This window comes from Didymosphaeria variabile (genome assembly GCF_027946475.1).
Source record: "Didymosphaeria variabile strain IMI 356815 chromosome Unknown scaffold_2, whole genome shotgun sequence".
Lineage (NCBI taxonomy): Eukaryota > Fungi > Ascomycota > Dothideomycetes > Pleosporales > Didymosphaeriaceae > Didymosphaeria > Didymosphaeria variabile.
Window position 1 is genome coordinate 1,595,999 of NW_026611621.1, and position 20,305 is coordinate 1,616,303.

At 53.7% G+C, this 20,305-nt stretch overlaps 7 protein-coding genes across 7 annotated transcripts; 5 read left to right on the forward strand and 2 right to left on the reverse strand.

Annotated features, from left to right (window-relative positions):
• Positions 1-1,869: 1,869 nt before the first annotated feature.
• Positions 1,870-5,631, forward strand: BUD5 (Ras guanine nucleotide exchange factor bud5; the record flags this gene model as incomplete). The annotated part of the gene is made up of 1 exon (XM_056211042.1): positions 1,870-5,631. The coding sequence occupies one exon, from the start codon at positions 1,870-1,872 to the stop codon at positions 5,629-5,631; it is 3,762 nt and encodes a 1,253-aa protein (XP_056074515.1).
• A 792-nt stretch (positions 5,632-6,423) lies between these two features.
• N0V89_002233 (uncharacterized protein) lies at positions 6,424-7,665 on the forward strand (the record flags this gene model as incomplete). The annotated part of the gene is made up of 2 exons (XM_056211043.1): positions 6,424-6,427; positions 6,458-7,665. The coding sequence occupies 2 exons, from the start codon at positions 6,424-6,426 to the stop codon at positions 7,663-7,665; spliced, it is 1,212 nt and encodes a 403-aa protein (XP_056074516.1).
• A 147-nt stretch (positions 7,666-7,812) lies between these two features.
• On the forward strand, positions 7,813-8,863 carry N0V89_002234 (uncharacterized protein; the record flags this gene model as incomplete). The annotated part of the gene is made up of 2 exons (XM_056211044.1): positions 7,813-7,817; positions 7,891-8,863. 2 exons carry the CDS (start codon positions 7,813-7,815, stop codon positions 8,861-8,863), a joined length of 978 nt encoding a protein of 325 aa, XP_056074517.1.
• Positions 8,864-9,384: 521 nt separating this feature from the next.
• RPL31B (60S ribosomal protein L31B) lies at positions 9,385-9,993 on the forward strand (the record flags this gene model as incomplete). Its single annotated transcript, XM_056211045.1, has 3 exons — positions 9,385-9,492; positions 9,616-9,690; positions 9,787-9,993. 3 exons carry the CDS (start codon positions 9,385-9,387, stop codon positions 9,991-9,993), a joined length of 390 nt encoding a protein of 129 aa, XP_056074518.1.
• Positions 9,994-11,419: 1,426 nt separating this feature from the next.
• Positions 11,420-12,424, reverse strand: N0V89_002236 (uncharacterized protein; the record flags this gene model as incomplete). Its single annotated transcript, XM_056211046.1, has 3 exons — positions 11,420-11,787; positions 11,903-12,306; positions 12,357-12,424. 3 exons carry the CDS (start codon positions 12,422-12,424, stop codon positions 11,420-11,422), a joined length of 840 nt encoding a protein of 279 aa, XP_056074519.1.
• Positions 12,425-13,244: 820 nt separating this feature from the next.
• COQ2 (Para-hydroxybenzoate--polyprenyltransferase, mitochondrial precursor (PHB:polyprenyltransferase)) lies at positions 13,245-14,090 on the reverse strand (the record flags this gene model as incomplete). Its single annotated transcript, XM_056211047.1, has 1 exon — positions 13,245-14,090. One exon carries the CDS (start codon positions 14,088-14,090, stop codon positions 13,245-13,247), a length of 846 nt encoding a protein of 281 aa, XP_056074520.1.
• Positions 14,091-15,043: 953 nt separating this feature from the next.
• On the forward strand, positions 15,044-18,941 carry N0V89_002238 (uncharacterized protein; the record flags this gene model as incomplete). The annotated part of the gene is made up of 2 exons (XM_056211048.1): positions 15,044-15,311; positions 15,364-18,941. The coding sequence occupies 2 exons, from the start codon at positions 15,044-15,046 to the stop codon at positions 18,939-18,941; spliced, it is 3,846 nt and encodes a 1,281-aa protein (XP_056074521.1).
• Positions 18,942-20,305: the final 1,364 nt, after the last annotated feature.

Sequence of the window (20,305 nt, forward strand, 5' to 3'; positions counted from 1 at the left end):
GCAACGCGGCCAGATGCGGCGAGTACTCGAGATCTGGGGGTTGCTCACAGAGTGGAGGCGTAGCAATGGAGGCAGCGACTGTGGTCCCTGGTTGCTGGTGAGATGCAGTCCGTCGACGAGGCCTCGTCGCTACCATGGCTGGTGGGGGACGGGGTGGGGTGGGGTGGGACAGCTTACGGAGAGCTGCAGGACGGCTGGGCACCTGGGGCGATTGCCGTTATTGGGTAGCCGCTCGAAAGGCTTCGGTTCCGCATCGAGCACGGTGGGATGAAGGAGCGGTTGCTGGTGTTGACATAGAGCCCAAGCCGTGGCCAATGGGGTGGGGGGCTGGCCGAAGCCGCCCACAAAGGTGTCGCAACGCGACGATCAGCGTGCATCCTGACCTCTTTCGCGGCCTTGGCGTCGTGTCGTTGGCGCGACGGCGGCAGGCTGGGGGTCGAAGCCTCGCCTGCAGCCCAGCGCGCTCTTGGTTCGCGTCCGGCATGTGCGTCTGCGGGTCTTATGCAGGCGGCCGCGTCCACCGTCGACGTCGTGCCGTCCTCTCTCCTGACGCGGATGCGATCGAGGCTCCCTCGTGCAAACCTTCGCGTCGAGTCCTGGGGGCGCGGCATCCGGAGCGTTGCTTTAGGAAGGCCGGGACCCGCTCGACGATAGTGGTGCCCATCTGGAGTCGCCCTCAGTGCGCGATGGGGGTGCAATTGGCTGGGTGAATAGCACGCACAGGTGCAAGGAGGAACAGAACGGCGACCAGGGAGGAGGCTCCACTGCACGCCCGCGCTGGCATCCGTTTTGGGCCCGCGCGAACGAGCGTGCACGTCGCCCCTGTCGAGGAGCACTGACAGCGTCCCCGGCCCTGTGCGGTGCAGGGCACCTGCAGAGCTCTGCAGACTTTGGACGGGTGCCCTCGCCAGGGTGAATGAATCATATCAAAGACGATCGTCCTCTTCGCGTCGTCGCCAGGGCTGTCTTCGACCTCACCTGCAGTTGCACCGCGTTGCGACGGCCGACTGCTCCTTCCTCCCCTCCACTGCTCGAGCTTGCTCCGCAATCGCGACCGTTGCGACCGCCAGGCACCACCCTTGCAGTACCACGGCGCACGACACAGCGCACTTGCCTGACCAGCAGCCCCTCCTCCCTCGGCCAGCTTTCGTCACCGTCTAGCCATCTCCTGCCTGCCCTCCCCGGACCGTCGACGGCATCCCGCCTGGCTGCCTCGATTCTCTGCTATTGTGTCGCCCCGTTCGCTTTGCGGCAGACAACGCTGGACAGAAACCCGCGCCGTTACAGCACTCTACAGGTGCAACCGTCCGCGATTGGCGTCTAACACCGTGTTTCACGGCACCCATCCCGCCCGTTTTCCAATTCGTCATCCTGCTACACCAACCGAGTGCCCGAAAAGGAAACCTGGGCAGCTCGAGCTCTCGGTCGCACGTTGCTCTGCGAACGTGCTGCAACCCGCCGGCCGACCGCTCCCACTTGCGCTTTGAAACGCTCTGCAGCTTCGCTTGACTGCGAACTCGCAATCTTCGGCCCACGGGTACGTCTCTTGCCGTTGTCGAGCGTCACATTCTTCGAATCGGACCATTCTTGCGGAACCATTCCTCCTGCCCTAATCACAACAATCGTACACAAGCCAACACCGACACCGTCATCAGCCAAACAACATCTATCGATACGCTCAGACCCTCTTCCCCAATCTTACCAAGAACTCCGCATCCGTCAGGAACTGCAAAGCTCGTCGTTCATAGAGAACCAGCATTGGCCCGATTCGATGCCTCACCAAGGTTGAGTCGCCTACCTAGCGCATCACTCTTGGAGCGCGCTCCCCCCAGCCTCTGCGAACATCATTCCCCACACCTGCAGCCCGCAATGGCCGACCTCATCTTAGAAACAGACGACACAAACAAGCACGCGAGTGCCTTAGTAGCGCCATTGAACATACACAAGTCGCCCAAGCGATCGCGAAGTAGAGGTCCTGGCCATTCTCGTCAGTCATCATCAAGAGGAGGACAGTCGGCTACATCTCAGTCGCATATGTCTCCACCGTTAACACCACGAACCTCGAGAGACTCCCTTGCAGAGCAACCTTCACAACCAGTCTTTCACAACTACTTGCGCGCCTTCTACCACTTCCACCCTAGCTCCACTGTGTCCTCGTCGACCGATGAATCCTCTATTACCGTGCCTATCAACCAAGGAGACGTGATTCTCGTGCACTCGGTCCATCCGAATGGCTGGGCTGATGGGACATTGTTGGCATCCGGAGCTCGTGGATGGCTTCCGACAAATTACTGCGAGCCATATGATCATCCAACCATAAGAACCCTGCTGAGTGCACTCACTAATCTGTGGGACCTTGTTCGCGATGGTGAAAATGGTGACTTGGTAGTCTTCATGAAGCAGGATTATATCAGAACCTTGATCGCCGGCGTCCGCTTTTTCCTGGTGAGTCAAAAGCAACCCTACCTGACCGCGTACAGAATGTCGCTGATTGTGATCAAGGAAAAAACGGATTGTCTGACGAGGGAATCGCCACTTGTCGTAGCTCACGTTGGTCTCCGACGAATGCGTAAAGGGTTACTAGGCGATCTCTCTTCTCTCGTCAAGACCGCTAAAAAATTGCAGGAGGTGCTGCAGTCGAATGACTCACCGGGTCTGGTTTTTGGGCGCCTGGATGAACTTGTGCTCAAAGCCTTCAAGCTCGTGACTAGGGCCGTTCGCTTCCTTGATATATGGGCGCAAGATGCAGTGTCGCTGTCATTTGACATGGGGGAGGGCAATAATAGACCGCTGACCCCTCCATCTGACTCCGCTGATCTCGCAGTGCAACCGCCCGCAACGTCGAATCACGACGACGTAGGTAGTGTGCAAGCGAATGACGAAGCAGCTTCTGTATCACAAGCGAGCGCGTGTGTAACGCGCGAGTTATTGGACCACGAAGCAACGCAACCACGCAACCTCGCCCGTCTCTCCGTTGCCTTCTCGATTCCTTCAGACTCGGACGCGCTCCAATCACCTTTGTTACCTCCTCAGCCCCAAGCTCAGGCAAAACGACTATCTGTTACGCATCGGTTGTCGTACACCGGAAAGTCTCAAAGCACGCGAAAACATAATCTTGCCTCGGAGCGGCTGAACGCTGCACACGATTCTTTCTTGGGCTTTATAGGCTCGTTTATTGGACTGCACCTGCAGTCGCGCTCCTCCGAAGAGCTCGCAGTGACCACACAGGAATCTGTCATAGCGTGTCGAAACCTCCTCGCTGTCGTCGAGGAAGTATGGGAACGCGATTCTCGAAGATCCGAACAACTGGAGCAGGCAAGGGAGATGATGTACACGCGACTCGCAGAACTCGTCCAGGCGACCAAAGACATGTTCAGCAGCTCCGAGGCGGGGATGGGTGACGAGGTGATCATGCCGGACCAGGGCAAACAGCTTGTCATTGCAGCCACGAGCTGTGTTCGCTCGGCCGGAGAATGCGTTACGAAAGCAAGGCTGGTGATTGAGCGCATAGGGGACTTCGAGTTTGAGTACGACGAACAAGGCCTGTCGCACTCTGTCTTCGATCAACTCAACCAGAACCGACTTGGTCTCGATCAACCACAGGCCGCGTTTCAAGTCGAAGTACCAAGTCAGCCAGAACGCATGCTCGAAATCGAGAAACCGCTCCCTCCGCCACCGACTGATGACCGCAAGTTGCTGCCACCACTGGTCATCTCAGAATCGAAGCCACTTCCCGACGTCCCACATTCACCATCAACAAGCAATCAGAACGCGTCGCTTCGACCTTCTCAGAATCCTTGCGCTGAAAGCCCGGTCGCCACCTCGGTTCGGTCGTCCATGTCTTCTTTACCACACTCTTCGGTCCAGCACAACCTTCCGCAACTTCCGCAACCGAGCGCCTCGGATTACTCCCAAAGTCCTGCCAGTGCAACACAGCGATTCTTTGGGAAATCAATTCGAGCCGATAGTGTCAATGCTTCCGTTGCTGATTCTAGTAGCACGTGCAGGTATAGTATGCGAGGCGAAACTGCTAGCATAGTATCGCAGACCTCAACCCGGGCGACGACACCCGACCAATCTCCCGCGAAGAAGTACAGTGCGCAGACACTTGTTAGCAGCTTTGGCAGCTCATCAGAGCTTCGATCTGTCGCTAGCGAAGATGTTGAAGCGGTTGAAGAGCATCTACTCGAAACGACGTATTCTCATGAACTTCTCTACAATAAAGACGGCCAGGTCTCCGGAGGTTCTCTTCCGGCCCTGGTAGAGCAGCTGACCTTACACGATTCTACGCCTGACACAAGCTTTGTCACCGCGTTCTATCTCACGTTCCGATTGTTCACCACTCCGGTTGAGCTATCGCAATGCCTGATTAATCGATTCGACCTCATTGGCGACAGTCAGTCGGTAGGCATACCTGTCCGTCTACGAATCTACAACGTGTTCAAGGGCTGGCTAGAAAGCCACTGGGTGGTTGAATCTGACTCTGCGGCTCTCGGCATCATCTTCTCGTTCGCAACGGGGAAGCTTCGATCAACTCTGCCAGCCGCAGGGAAACGCCTTGCAGAGTTGACGTCCAAAGCCACTGAGATCCGCGCTGGAGCTTTAGTTCCTCGTCTTGCGTCATCTCTGGGCAAGACTGGTGTCTCTGGCTCCGTGTTCATCCCGGCGGACAATACAGCGCCTAGTTCGAACATGAACAGAAGTCAGATAAACACTCTGAGGGCGTGGAAGGAAGGCAGGACGCAATGCAGCATTCTCGATTTCGATCCGCTGGAGATGGCAAGACAGTTCACCATCATTGAATCGAAACTGTTTTGCACGATACAACCTGAGGAGCTACTTGCATTGGAATGGATGAAGAAAGCTGGGAAAGGCGTCAATGTCAAGGCGATGGCTACACTCTCGAATGATCTGACCAATTTGGTCACAGATACGATCCTACAGGTAGAGGATGTGAAGAGAAGGGCTATCGTCATCAAACAATGGGTGAAGATTGCGGGCAAATGCCTAGAACTCAACAATTACGATTCGCTGATGGCCATTCTGGCTTCGTTGAACTCTACCACAGTTCTTCGACTCAAGAGAACCTGGGAGCTGGTCTCTGCCAAAACGAAGGCTCGCTTCGACGAGCTTAAAACAGTTACTGACATCAGTAAAAATTACGCGGCCCTTCGTCAGCGTCTTCACGATCATGTGTCGCCCTGCATTCCCTTCGTCGGCATGTACCTCACTGACCTTACATTCGTGGACGCTGGGAATGAACCCACACGCCAGCTACCTGGTGAATCTGGAGAAGATGGGATCTCTGTTATCAATTTCGACAAACACATGAAGACTGCCAAGATTATTGGGCAACTGCAGTCATGCCAGGTACCCTATCGCCTAGCAGCAGTTCCAGAAATGCAGGAGTGGATGGAGTCCCAAATACAACGGATGCATTCGAACAAGGAAGCCAACCCGCAGAGCTTTCACCGACAATCTTTACTTTTGGAGCCTCGAGAGCCTCCGCGGGTCGTCAAAGCCGCCCCTCCTCCAGTTAGCAGTAGCGCAGCCAGCACGATGACCGCCAAAGATCGTTTCGACATGTTGAGTTTGTCGAATTACTTCACCAACAACGCCAAGGACCGGTAAATCCGCTACCTTTTGACCTGACTACCATGCAGCTCGCTTCATTTGGATATCCGGTGTATACTCTTCTCCAAATACACGACCTTGCTTCACTCTCTCTTTGGAGTGGAGACGAGTCAGCAACAAGCTGACTACGCGCCTCGGTTCTGTTTTCTGTCTATTGCAACGGCCTTTTTACGACATTAACGCTCGATTTCCTATTTTGTTTTCTTCAGATACCACTATTAGCGATTTCTGTTTCCTGTGTACTGGGCAATGCATGGTTTGCGGGCTGCAATTTGCAACCCACGCTCTCCAAGGTTGTCTGGGTGATGGCGTTTGGGTACCGAATGGAGACATGCATGATCGAGTTCGCTTGACTTGCGAACTCAGGGCAGGGGCTCTTCTGTACAGAGGGAAAGGCAAAAAGCATGGGACGAGTGTGTTTGACGATATCCAGTGTATAATCTTAGTGGCATGTGCATATCGGGACATAGGACCCAAGTTAATGGAAGTGAGCTCTATCCAGTTAATTGTACTCTGTCAAATCTGGTGATGGTTGAACACGTAAACCACTGGCAGCTGAGATCAACCGCTGCCTCTCGCAGATCGCTGATCTGGCTACCTAGGTAAGGTCGAGATCACGAGCCTCTTGCTGGCACCTTGTTCACAGCGGTGGTGGCTGAAGGGTGTGGCGTTGTGAGAGCGAACAGCCGGTTTCGTGACAGTTCTAGTTCCGGGGCTCCCACGTGCAGCCTTTTTGCACGAGACCTTTATTTTTGCTGCTTCAACCCCTCTCCTGCCAAGCGTGTCCTCATGAGTTTGTTCTCATCGTTCATTATTGATCCAGTTGTCCGCCAGGCACGCCGCTTCTCGAGCGCTGCTCCAAATGCCGCCAACGATGGCGAGCGCCCATCTTCACATGCCAGAAATGTCGACTCTCCTGCAACGTTGTCTGTCCCTCATGATGCCCGCGCAATAACGCCCCAAGAAGATGCGCAGGCTAGCAGCAACAACTCTTCTGCGCTAGAAGGAGATCTTCACCAGCATGAACCATCCACTCGCGGTCCTCTCTTTGCGGTTCGCGACGAGCAACGGCACGACTATGACGGCACCGTGCATCCCCCGCTAGGCATGTTGTCGCGCCGCATAACCGCTCCGAGCGCACCCGTCGATATTCCTGGCGATGGAGAAATGTCTGCGAACCCCTCACATACTCTAGACGTACAGTTTCGCCGTCTGAACCTCGATCCATCACTCGCTGTAACGCCTGCACGCGACATCGCCAGCCCAGCATCGATCGCAGACGGGCAGAATGCACCGTCCATGTCCGAATCACTGCCCGCAGACGATGGCATGCGCCATCTGCGGGCGCGCATACACGAGATTAGGGCTTTGCGAGTTGGCGATGTGGACAAAGCTCGCATGATGCATGGCCTCATGACGGAACGCTACAATTATTTACGCCCTACGTCGCCCAGCAGCTTTGTCTCACACGACCGTCCTTTTACGCCCACGTCGAATCAGTCCGTCTTCTCAGAAGTCCAATACTCGTCGCCCGTTTCCGCTTCTTCCGACATCGACCTGGACAATCCTTTCAACCTTCGACCTGGTGACACAGAGCCTACATACCGGCCTCGACCAACGCATCCCAGTCCGGACGCCGTCGTTGAAGACGACGAGGCGGAGCTGTTGGAAGAGGAACCCTCACTTGGCTGTCAGCACTACAAACGTAATGTCAAAGTTCAATGCTATGAATGCCGGCGGTGGTACACTTGCAGGCACTGTCATGACGCGATTGAAGGCCACAATTTGGACCGGAAGAAGACCCAGAACATGCTCTGCATGGCTTGCGGCACCCCGCAGAAGGCTACTGAGTACTGTAAAAACTGTGGGAGACAGTCAGCATGCTACTATTGCGACATTTGCAAGCTGTGGGATAACAACAGCAGCAAAAAGATCTACCACTGTGCTGATTGCGGTATCTGCAGACGAGGCGAAGGTTTAGGCAAAGATTATGTGCATTGCAAAGTGAGTTACGTACTGAAGTTGCCGTGATTCATCTAACATATGTCAGAATTGTAACGTGTGCATATCGATAGCCTTTGCCACGACGCACAAGTGCATCGAGCGCGCCACTGACTGCGATTGCCCTATATGTGGAGAATATCTGTTCAATTCTTCCACGGCCGTTGTGTCCATGCCATGTGGTCATTACTTACACAAGGAATGTTACAATCAGTACATGGAGACCGCATACAAGTGCCCCACGTGTAAGAAGAGCGCTGTCAACATGGAACTTCAGTGGCAAAAGTTGACACAAGCGATCGAGAGCCAACCGATGCCTGAGCAATTCATCAACACTCGAGCCATCATTCAATGTAACGATTGCGCCGCGAAGTCATCTGTCAAGTACCATTGGCTCGGCAACAAGTGTAATAGTTGCGATTCATACAACACCAACGAGCTCCGTATCCTGAACGGTCCGGAGAGCGAAGAGACTGCCAATGCGATTCTCGATGCAGACGAGGATGAGACATCCGGGGCTCGATCACCAATCAGCATCAGCTCCCCTGCGTCTCTACCTCTTCGCTCACCACGCTACTACTTCCAGCCCGACGAACCGGAGCAGACATGGCTTCCCGGTCAACTTCCGTCTTTCCCTTTCCAAATGCCACAGTTTCCCGGCATGCCGTCAGGGCAGCTACCATCTTTTCCCTTTCAGATGCCACAATTTCGGGGCATGCCCCAATTCGCAGGAATGCCTCGAATGCCTGAAATGCCTCAGATGCCTCAGATGCCGGACCCATCTGAACTGCTGGATCGCGTTCGCCGTTCCTTCGACTACTACCTCAATCCCACTGGCGAGATCCCCAACGAAGCCGTACCTATCATCGACCTAGACGAAGAGCGCCGCGAAACGCGCGCCACAGATGGCACCACGGTTCAGCTGCCGGCTCTCCCACAATACGTCCTCGAGCGCTTCAACCGCTCAATCCTCCCTTTGCGTAACTATTTGAACCCTGCTATCGACCAGATTCCTAACTTAGATTTGTCTGAGGATCACGATGCCGATGGGATGCAATTCTGGGGCGAGGACGGTGGACGATTTGATCGATTCCTGTCTGGTTCCGAGGAAAGAGATGATGATGAGAGCAGCAGCGATGAGAGCGAAGACGAGCATGAGGAAGATGATTGCGAGGGCGACGACGATGACGATGATGACAACGACATCGATTTACCTGGGCATCGATAACGCTGGGTTTGGGACGAATGACTATTAAAATTTTGCATTGCAGGCGTTCAAAAATGGCATGAAACAAGCATTCTTGGATGGCAGATATACCCTACATAGTGGCATTGCACGTTGATAAGTATAAGAAAGTCAGGCAGCAAATGTTGTTGTAGCTCCGGAATAGCAGTGTCGCCACAAGTGCCGAAGCGACATTGTAGTCTCGATCACCATGAAAACTCTCGAAAAGTTATGCCTCTCGTGCTCTCTTCTCAACATCTACTTGACGGCTTCCAAGGTTTAACGCTTGGAAGGTGACTAAGCGCTCGGCTAGTTGGCGGCTTGGCAAATCTAAAATTCCCACACGCTGCGAAAATCGTCGCTTCGCTTCACGAACTTCAGCTTCCGTCCTCCTCACCACCACTAACCACACAGCGGAACCTCTCAGTAAGACCCTACTCTCTCTCAAGTCATCTTTGAACAGTGCGCAAGCAATCCAATTGTGCACTTCTACCTGTGGACCCTGCTGACCACCGCCTGCAGACATGTCCACCGCAGCCAAGAACAGCGGCAAGAAGCCCGCCGGCAAGACTCAGCGCAGCGCCATCGCTGACGTCGTCGCGCGCGAATACACGATCCACCTGCACAAGCGAGTATGTTGAGTTCAGTTTTGTGAAGTCCACCGGATACCGCGCACTCTGTGAAAGGAGTGCGTGGGTAGGGCGGAAGACTGTTCGAGATATACAATGGATGGCTAATACATGGGGCGGTAACAGGTTCATGGTGTGTCGTTCAAGAAGAGGGCCCCCAGGGCTATCAAGGAGATCCGCGCTTTCGCTGAGAAGGCTATGGTACGTGGGCACCTTTTGGGTTGGAACTGAGCGCTTAGCCGAGACTTGTGTTCCAATTGTTCGTTTTCAAATGCACTGCGCTAACAAGTAATACAGGGCACCAAGGATGTCCGCCTAGACCCCCAGCTTAACAAGAAGGTGTGGGAATCCGGCATCAAGGGCGTTCCGTTCCGCCTACGCGTGCGCATCTCCCGTAAGCGTAACGATGAGGAGGGCGCTAAGGAGAAGCTGTACTCGTACGTCCAGGCCGTCAACGTCAAGGACCCTAAGGGTCTCCAGACCACTATCGTCGAGGACGCATAAGCTCGCCCAGAGCGCGGAGGACGAACGTGATGAGGCATGGCATGCATAAAAGGATGGCGTTCTGGCGGGTGCTGAGTAGCTTTTTTTCATCCGTACCATGAGCGAAAAGCTTGAATGATATCCACTGAAGGTTCATACCCGCCATGTCGAAGTTCATCACCGTGATTTGAAGATGAAGCTGATATGCGGCAGTGTGTCTGTCATTGTACCACCCCGCATTCTGCTCTGCTCTACCAACTTTGAACCATTCTCCCCATCCCGCAACTGCCGACCCCCTCCTTCGTCGTTTCATACCATCCTATCACCCTGTTATACCCCATATCCCCTCACACACCCATTCCTTCACTCTTCACCACCTCTTCCACCCCCGGCAACCAGCTAACCCGCTGCTCAACAAACTGCTCGACCCTCGGCCTCAACGCCCCCTCCATCACCCTGAAATCATCCACCGTTCCGATCCTCAGAATACTCTTACCTGGGAACCCCTCGCCCACGCGATACATCAGCGTGCCGCACGTGTTGCAGAAATAATCTAAACCCATTCGTGTCAGCCTCATCGCTCCTCCAACAACTTGAGAGGGAAAAGAAAGGAAGAGGGCGAGCCTACTCGTCATCAAGTGCCCCCGTCCGATCGTGTCCTTCTGCCCAAACTTCTTCAGATTCTCTTTCCCGCGCAGATGGACGACATAATCATCATCCACCGTGAAGTTCGACGCAAACATGCTCGCCGTGATCTTGTGACAATCGGCGCAGTTGCAGACGAACGAGGCTACTAACCCCGGTTCAGTCAGCGGGACTTGCAATTGTACCGCGCCGCAGAAACATGTCGCTGTGGCTTCGGTGTCAGTAGACCAACCGTCGCGAGCGAGGCCTGCAAGTGGGAAGTCGGCTGGGTGGGTTTGCGGCGTGTGTTTGGCAGCCATTGTGCTGAGTAATTGGGCAGGGAGATGTCGATATGCGTTTACGTATACGTGAGTAAATGCTGCTGAACTTGGAGGAGTGTATTCAAGACGTGAGAGCAACCTTGCGTAGGCTTTATAGTCTTTCGACGCGAGTATACACACGCCACTATAGTCGTCCATATCTCGGAAGAAGTACGCGAACAAGCCAATCAAGATCCGCGTCGCGATACATCCTGCGCTGAGTGGTTCTGTCTATCGGACAACATTTGTAAGGATTTGCGACGTCACTCCGCTTCGCTCAAGTGTGGAAACATTCTACTCGTAGATTAGTCAGGGCATAACTCCTACTCGTCGCAGCATACAGAACAGCTGCAGCGATAAGGTAGTTATTTGGCATCGGTAATCAGGGTCCATGTTACAAAGCAGCGGGGATCGCTCGGGGATATGCAACACAACTTCAATTGTACACACTTCTCAGCTCTGCTGCCTTCGGGTATAATCTACATCCACTATTCCTTGCCCTTCTACTCCTTGAATACCTTGAGATAGTTAATCCTCCAATAACTCTCCGCAAACGCACTCGGATTATTCGCCACAAACTCATTACATGTCGTCGCCTTCTTGCTGCACACTGCGTTACTCGCCCATACCGCGTTGCCCCAGTCTCCGCAGAACGTGGTGTCGATGACAAGTTTGTGGTTGATGAAGTGTTTATTGAAGTCGCAGGCGCTGCCGGCGAAGTTGGCGCTGGGCGTACCCCAGAGCGTGGGGTCGGGATTGTTGCCGTATAGATTGTAAGGGATCGAGTCGCGTGGGAAGAACCACATCTTTATGCTGGTGGAGGTCCACTGCATAGCGTATATACCGCCGAATTTGGGGTTGAGGGGGGTACCTGGGGTTAAGGTTAGTGGTTGTCATGTGGAACAGTGGCATAGGTAGGTGAAGGCTGCAATGCTTCATCGGGGAATATTGCTGACCGAAAGAAGACGCCGACTTATCATCGATACCGCACCCAGCATTACTCGTCTGGCCCGCAGCATTGACGTAGCAGTTCTTCGTCTTGACCGTGCCCGTGCTGCCAGTCCCAGTTATGGTGCATCCATCGGATGTGTGTAGTGACATAGCGTTTCTAGTAGAGTCGTGGATGCCTTCGATGATGTCGATCTCGCCGTTCGCAGGCCACGTCTTCTCTGGACCGAAGGACCAAAAACTCGGCCAGCTCCCGCAAGTGCTGGCAGGCATGTGCATCACATCCAAGATGAAGAGGCCGCGATTGTAGAGCTTCTTGCTCTCTAATCGTAAGCTGGCACGCCCGTTGGGCGCGACGTTCTTGCTGTCGACATTGAGATAGACGTTGTTGCCGGATACCTGGTAGAGGCCTTGCGACAAGGCGTCGGTTTGGTTGAGGTAGCTGTATGGATGAGTACTGTTCGGAATGAAGAGAAAGCCCGGGTTGCTTACCGGACAAAGCCATTAGTAGGGTCCGCACCAGAGTAGAAGTTGAAGCAGTTCTGGAAGGAGGCACCCATACAGTAGTCCTGGAGAGTGTATGCTGCTGCTGAGGCGCCTGGAAGGGCCAAGTAAAGAACGTTCTGGAAATGCATAATGGTATATTACGAAGGTAGGTACAGGTAAGGAATGGCTGCGAGTAAGCTCAAAGTGCTTCTCGCGACTGTGCAATGTTGCGTTATATCAGAAAGCAATGCTCTACGACCCAGAGATAAGGACTGACAGATGTATATCTGGAGCACGACAGCCACTAATGCAGGTACATCTGCAGACAATCAGCCCTCTCAAGCCCATGATCAAGCATCTTGCTGACCCCTTACGGGGCGCCCGCCATGTGGTACGCGTGGACGAGATCGTGGGCGCTGCTTTGGACTGGAACACGTCTGATTCAGCCAATAGATATTGTTGCTGATTGATTGCGAGTCATCCATGGCTGAAATAGGCGATATTGAATCGGTCTGTCGTTTCCTCGACGCGAGAGGGCTGGCTGGATAAGCGATGAGGCGCTCGGCAAGTGTGCCTGGACCGGCCTCGGTCCGTATTAGTTCGCGGCAGTAGCTTGCTTCCGAAGTACTTCAGAAATTAGCTGTGCGAAAAGGGAAGTGGTGGTGAAGGGGTTGTGCTGTGCTAAAGTATTTTGAAAATGCTGCATTTGTTTTGGGCGTTAGCAGGGATATTACATTCGGTAGGTGGTGTACATTGATGGTATTCTACATCGTGGCGCGGTTAATTTACGCCAGGCGAGCCCTAGCCTCGTGAGGTGTGGCGTGAGGCGCGGATTGCAATTAATACACACCGAGACGTCTCGGTCATTCGGTGCGGAATCGGCTTGTGACTTCACTATTCCCTACTCTTTTCGTCGTTCTTTTCCTCATCGTCGTACCAGCCCAGGTATTGCGCAAGGTATTCGCCGGTCAGGCCGAGCGCGATTCCACCTCCTGTAAACCAGGCACCGTTCTTGAACCACCACCAGCAATTCTTTACGTCTTGGAGCTGAACTCTCCAGATCATTGTCCCAAGTGTGGCGGCGGCGCTTCCGCAAGCACCAGTGAAGAAAACGGGTCCCATACCTGCGGCAACACCCGTGGCGGCTAAGAGGCCGAGCTGCACGGCGGCAAGGCCGGTTAGAACAGCCTTTGTTTCTTTCTCATGCTTCAATGCAATGCTCTTAATGCCAGCCTTTGCGTCGTCCTTGATATCCATGTGAGCATAGATCATATCATAGAGGACGGTCCACGCGACGTTGCTCGCATAAAGGCACGCGGCTGCTGTCAGAGCAACTGTGTTGGAAAGTAGATCAACTCCAAGCGCGGGGAAGCCCATCATGGCACCCCAGGAGAACGTGAGTCCGAGGACGAATTGCGGATAATTTGTGACCCGCTTCGCTAGGGGATATGTAGCCACAAGCAGCAATGATGGTGTTGCATACCAGAAGCACTCAAAGGGCAACGAAAGCAAGACAGCCAAACCAGTTAGAAGCTGAGCACCGGTAAACACAATGGCAGCTTGAGGGCTGACGGCTTTTCTTGCGATGGGACGCAGATACGTGCGCTCAACATGTGGATCGAGATTCCGGTCCCAAAGGTCATTTATGGTACATCCGGCACCGCGCATGACCAGTGCACCGGTGAAGAAGAGAGCAGTTGTGCCGGCAACTGCTGAGGGTGACGCCATTGGTGTTGCCATGGTTGCGGCGATGAGTGTGCTGAAAACACATGGGAAGAATAGATAGTAAGTCCCGGTTGGTTTATCGAGTCTAATAAGCTCTGCATATGGAACTATAGATTTTGGTAGGTAGGAAAGCAGGCCCGTTGTAGGTGGCTTGTATTCTGGCCGAGTTCTGGGGGATTCTTGGGTTGCTGTTGCTACGTCCGCGGAGAGGATTCCGGAAGAGAATGGGCTAGCCTTGTTTATGTTGAGAAGTAAGGCCCCACGGATGGGATTTGTCGATATGAAACCTGGCTGTCGCCTCGTCTTTAGTGAGGTGAGCGAGACATTGTGTCGTATCCAGATGTTAATTGATGGGTAGGGTGACGTCCACTGTACCCTTGGAGGGTGGCATAAGTTCTGCAGGCAGTTTGGGGAGCCTTGGAGTCGTGAACATCGAAGCAACGCCATTGTTTGACTTGCTACGAGGACGGCAATGCGTAATTGTACCCTCGAAGGTCTTTTGCTAAGCCGCGCTCGAACGTCTTTTTCTGGTGCAAATCAAAGATCAAAAGCCCATCGTGAGAATCGGCTCATAATACTTCAACGAGTTCCCGCTAGCCGGGCAGAGATAGAAATGAGTGGCAGGTCACTAGCGGTGAGTGTGAGAGATGAAGGTCGCGTCGTCCGTGCGCGGTTTTCTCGCCAAATCACGTGCCGTGTCCCAATCGCGGTCACAACTTCCCCAACCTTTGGACTTTAGCGTCTCGCGCAGTTGCCAGCCCACACCTCGTCGACGAGCGTCGCCACCCGTTGTGGTGCCCGCGCATACTCACTGTCTGTCGCCAAAGCTTCCCACGAGACGTTCCCTGGGACTCGAACACGCTGCGCACCTCGTGCGACCAACAAACACCCTGCAAGAGCAGCTTCACGACGCGCCATAGCTCCCCCACTTGACCAACGCTCGTGTATGCCCGCACTCAACGCCCGCCATGCCGGCTGCGAGACCGAGGGCTTCGTTTGAACCCATACCACCGGATTTCGACGTTCGAACTTTCGTCGAGACGGCAGACAACTTCCAGTATGCGGACAGAATCTCGTATGAGATGATCGCCAATAATGGCATGGAGCAGTTCGAGAAGCTTGTGCTGCTGCATGTCGTAATAGGAGGAAAACCACTTGTCATAGACGGCTTTGAGGAAGTGTTGGACCCGTGGACGTTCACGCCGTCATGGCTCCGCGATAACATGGGCGACAAGCGTAGGTGGAATTCTACCACGAGCGTTGGGCAACGATACTAACAAGTTCACAGCTGAGAATGCGCGCAATCTCACCACAAAAGAAAATATCCCCCTCACGATTAAACACTACCTCAAGAACATGGGCAAGCTTACTGAACAATTCTTTGAGGACGCCGAGCGCTATCGCGACAAGACTCGGCAGCGCGTCTACCTGAAGGACATCGACTGCCCGAATGTCTGGCGCAACAAAGTTGAAGAGCACATCCCGTCGGGCCTATTTTACCTCAACGAGAGCACCGGTGAGATAGGTGGACCAGGAGCTCTCGATGAGCCTGGCGGTCGCAAAGGCCGAGGAATCGGTCGCGCAGGTGATCTGATGAGCAGTCTACCACCGGAAATGCGAGCCGAGAATCTTATGTGCTACATCGGCCACGAAGGAACGTACACGCCAGCCCATCGAGAGATGTGCGCATCGCTCGGCCAAAATATCATGGTGAACGCCTCTACCACAGTCAGCGAAGACGGAAATCCTGAGCGACCAGGCTCTTCTTTGTGGTTCATGACGGAAATGAAAGATCGACATCTCGTATCTGAATACTGGTTATCGACTCTCGGGCACGATATCGAGGTAGAGAACCACTTTGCTCAACTTATTGCGTGGAGAAAAGCTCCGTTCAAGACGTATGTTGTCGAGCAGCGACCCGGTGATTTCATCCTAATTCCGCCGTTGGCCCCTCATCAGGTCTGGAACCGTGGCACTCGCACTATGAAGGTAGCCTGGAACCGAACAACCGTTGAAACCCTGGAAATGGCTATGTCGGAAGCGTTGCCAGCCTCACGCATCGTTTGTCGAGACGAGCAGTACAAGAATAAAGCAATTATTTATTACACGCTTTTGAAATACTCTGATCTGATCAAGATCGCTCGAGCGCGGAGTGAATTAGGAGGTGACCAAGAAGAACTTATTCACCGGTCGCTCAAGATCCGACATGTTCAGCGCGATTTCAAGAGGTTGTTTGATCTCTATAAGAACATACTTCTTTCAGAAATGTTCGCACCTGAAGCGCAGCATGCCCGCGAACATCCCGATTTCCTGTCCTTCGATGGCAATGTAACGTGCGCTTACTGCAGATGCAACATCTTCAACCGTTTCCTGACTTGCAAATCATGCAAGAATCTCTACAGTAAAGAAATAGAGGAGCCTTACGATGTTTGCATGGATTGCTACTGCATGGGCCGAAGCTGTGGTTGCCAATCGGGATATACATGGGTTGAGCAATGGAAGTGGAAAGATCTTATGCATAGGTACGAGGAGTGGCGGGCTCAAATAGTCGAAATCGATGGAAGCATTACGGAAACAACGCCGCTACCGTTACCAGAAGAAAGGCGGTACTTCAGCAAGAAAACCCTTGCCCAAGTGTGTCAAGAGCAGCTCAAGTTGCGGCCCTTCGTAGACATTAGGAATCCCCATCCTGTGAACGAGGAGTCAGAAGAAGACGATCCGCAGATTGACGCGAATGGGTATCCGAAACCGGCGAAGAAGAAGTCTAAGCAGTGGCTCAGTAAACACAAGTCCTGCCATGTCTGTCTGAAACGACATGCTAAATGGAAGATGGCTTTCTGCAGTAATTGCGATTATGCCTACTGCTACGGCACCCTGTTCCGTGCACACGATACGATGCCCTTAGTCATCATGGAAGATCCTGCCTGGAAATGCCCACATTGTAGGCGAGTTTGCAACACAGGCAAGTGTCGAAGCGATCCTCGACAGAACTCGTACGAGCCCAAGGGCACCTTGTTGGGACATGACACGAAAAAGGTAGCAGATCCGCGATCAGTGGAATGCCTGGTGGACTTTGGCATCTCGAACTTGAACTGGGTGCGAGAAGAGGATGTGGCTATGGCGAATCGACGCGCAGCTGCTGAGCAGGAAAAACTGGCAAATCCGGAGCTCGACGATCGTTATATCGATCTTGGTCATGAGCCAAGTCGTAATGGCATCGCCTACTCACCAGTGGATGAAAATGGCTTTGATGATCACACAAATGGAGCTAACGGTAATGGACTACCACCAGCCCTGGATGACCCCTTCGGTAAGAAACCTCTGCATCCAGATCCAGACCCGAACGGTGAGATCCCGCGCCTTGGAAAACGCAATCGCGAAGACGAGGACGAAGAAGAGAATGCGAGTCGTCGGAAGAAGAAAAAGAAGCAGAAGAGAACCAAGGACGATACGCCACAACGCCTTGAGCCGAAGAGTACATCGGGGAAGCAATATCAGAAGGAAGTGCAACGGAAGCTTCTTGAAGAAGCTAAGCGTAAAGATCGTTACATCCTTGTAGCCGCAAGAATGAAGGGAAAGTCCAAGATAGTGAGATTGCGACTGGACCCAGACCTTCTTGAGGCAATACAGAACAGGCCTGTTCTTGAGCGCCCAGCACCTGAGCACGAACGCGAAACCAGTGAAGAACCGCTGGACGCTACAGGACATATTCTTCAGTCTGATATCATGGCAGCTAGGAAACCGGCAGTCACCCCTGCTCAAAAAGAGAAGGCCCAGAAGACTTTCCGAGTCCGTGTGAACCAGGATGAGACGTACTCTACGAGGAAGCGTAACCCAGAGGTCAGCTTGCCCAGTAAGCCCGGCCGTCCCGGTCAGAGACGTTCACGCTTCGAAGAGATCACCATCGATTCTGAAGACGAAGATGACGATATTACGACTGGACTTGGCGCACTGGATGCCGGCCGGTCGACTGGTAGAACGTCCAACTGGCTGGCACGGAAGAACGAAGGTGAGGAAGACCTGCCCACAGAGCTGCCTGAAGACTTCAGGGATGGTCTAATCAACCCCAACCGCGAAAAGAACATCGAGCGAAGTCGACTACGAAATCAAGAGTTGGCCGAACGAAGGAAGTCAATGCCATCAAAACCAATCGCCAAAGTTCGCCCACCTGGAGCAGGTCGGCCACGCAAAAGCACGAGTGGCCTCCCGGACCAAGCCGGTGCGGATGAGGACGGTGTTGGCGAAGAAAAGGACCAGTCTGGCGAGACCATCTTGCTCGCACAAACTGCCGCCTCCGCTCTCTATGCCCAGCGTAAAGCCGAAGAGGAAAAGAGGCGTACCGCTGCCGCTGAGAAGGAAGCTCAAGAAAACCTTCGTGCGAAAATGGGTATCGCAGAGGAGTTCCTATCGGAGAACGAGAACGAGTCTCTAAACGGCTTCATCGACACACTCGCCGCCGAAGACGAGCCTCTCGCTCACGAGCGCGTCGCTGAACCTTCCTCGTCATCCGCCGCCAACGGACCGCGTCTGCAGTCAACGAATTCCCTCCTCTCGAAACCTGGCATGGAGGGCAAGAAGATCAAGATTGTGTCTAAGCGCAGTGCTGACGGAGCTTCCAAGACGACTACCACGACGACGATCAAGGCGCCGCTTGCGGGTTTTACGGCCATCAATAAGAAGCCGTCCAAGAGCATCAACGTTTCCGAGTCGGAGTCTGATAGCGAGGATGAAATTCCAGCCACGGCGCCAGTGACTAAGGAAGCGGTTGGTAGACGTCGCGGCCGCCCGCCGTTGGTTCCCACGAGGGGATCTAGCTCGGGCCGTGGGAGGGGTCGACCGCGCGGTAGGCCGAGGAAGTCGGGCTGATGGCGTTGTGCCGTATGACATGTGTTGGATAGCGCTCCCGTGGGTTCATTGTGATGCGGTGTTGGTATATCGGGGGCTTTCAGATAGCATGGAAATACCTAGCGTGAGGGAATGACTAGTCAGCTGCCTTAGCCAAGAATGTCCCCGAACACAGGCGGAACGATGTCCATGCAAAGTGCTGCTGGAAAGTTCGCCGCATGCAGGTCAACAATGTCGCCGGCTTACCGACGTGGCAGCTTGGGGGTGGGACAGAAAACTTATCTCGTGCATGGCCCACGTCACATGTACCGACCCCAGGCGATGGGTGACGTGATGTTTACACCAAGCCGACGTCTCCGCTCCGCTAGTGCCAAGTTGCTCCGCCCGGTAAAACGGCGCTAATGCACCCTCCCAAGCCACCAGATTTGCTGGGCTGGCCCGCTGTAACATCTAGAACTTTGGAGCACGCTCTCTTGTCATGCCACCAATATCACTGCTGAGACGCTAGCCTGCGTTGGCCCATATCATGTGCTTGGGACCTACCACAGCACACATTGACTAGCCAAGGACCCAGCCACGGGAGAGGGCGGAGGGCATGGGAGCAAGAATATTTAAGGAGCGCCAATCCTCCCCAATTAACACCAATGCACGTCTTCTAGTCACACGGAATATCCAACTCTCACCAACCAACCGAATCAACAACCGAAGAAAGCCTCAAAGTCAAACGCACTACGATTCTGACACAAGCTCATCGATACCAATCCACATATACTTCAACCCCGCAAACATTACAATGGGTTGCAACATCTTCTCCCGCAAGCACATCGCCGGCATCCCATATGGAGACGCACCAGCCCGCAAAGTCAGCACCGCACCATCGCAACGAACAAGCGTTAGCGCGAGCCGTGGCCGCCAACCTCTGAGCGTCCCAGGCCAAAGCGGACGAAGCAGATCCAGGGGAGCATCCATGGACGTCATCGGAAACCGAGGGGCCAGCATCGGGGGTGGGTATTGATCGTCTGGGGAAAGAGTGCATGATTGGGAACATTGATATTGAATTACGACGTCATGACATTAGTTTTACCGGTTACATACTACGGCTGCGTCTTTCTACCGTTGAAGTTTTCGGCAGCAGAGGGAATGGCTTTTCATGAGAGCGGGGCCATGGCCAACACCATGGCTTCGTCGTACAATAGATTCTTTGACAATATAAAATATTTCATCCCACTCAAGTTTACACCTGCATCGCTTTGATGACTCAGTAACGAATCTGAGTTCGCAATAGCGCGGATCAATATTGCGTTCACGTGCAAAATTCAAACCGGACATGGAAACGAGAATTTTGTCAGCTATCTTGAACCCCCTAGCTTCATTGTATCTCATTA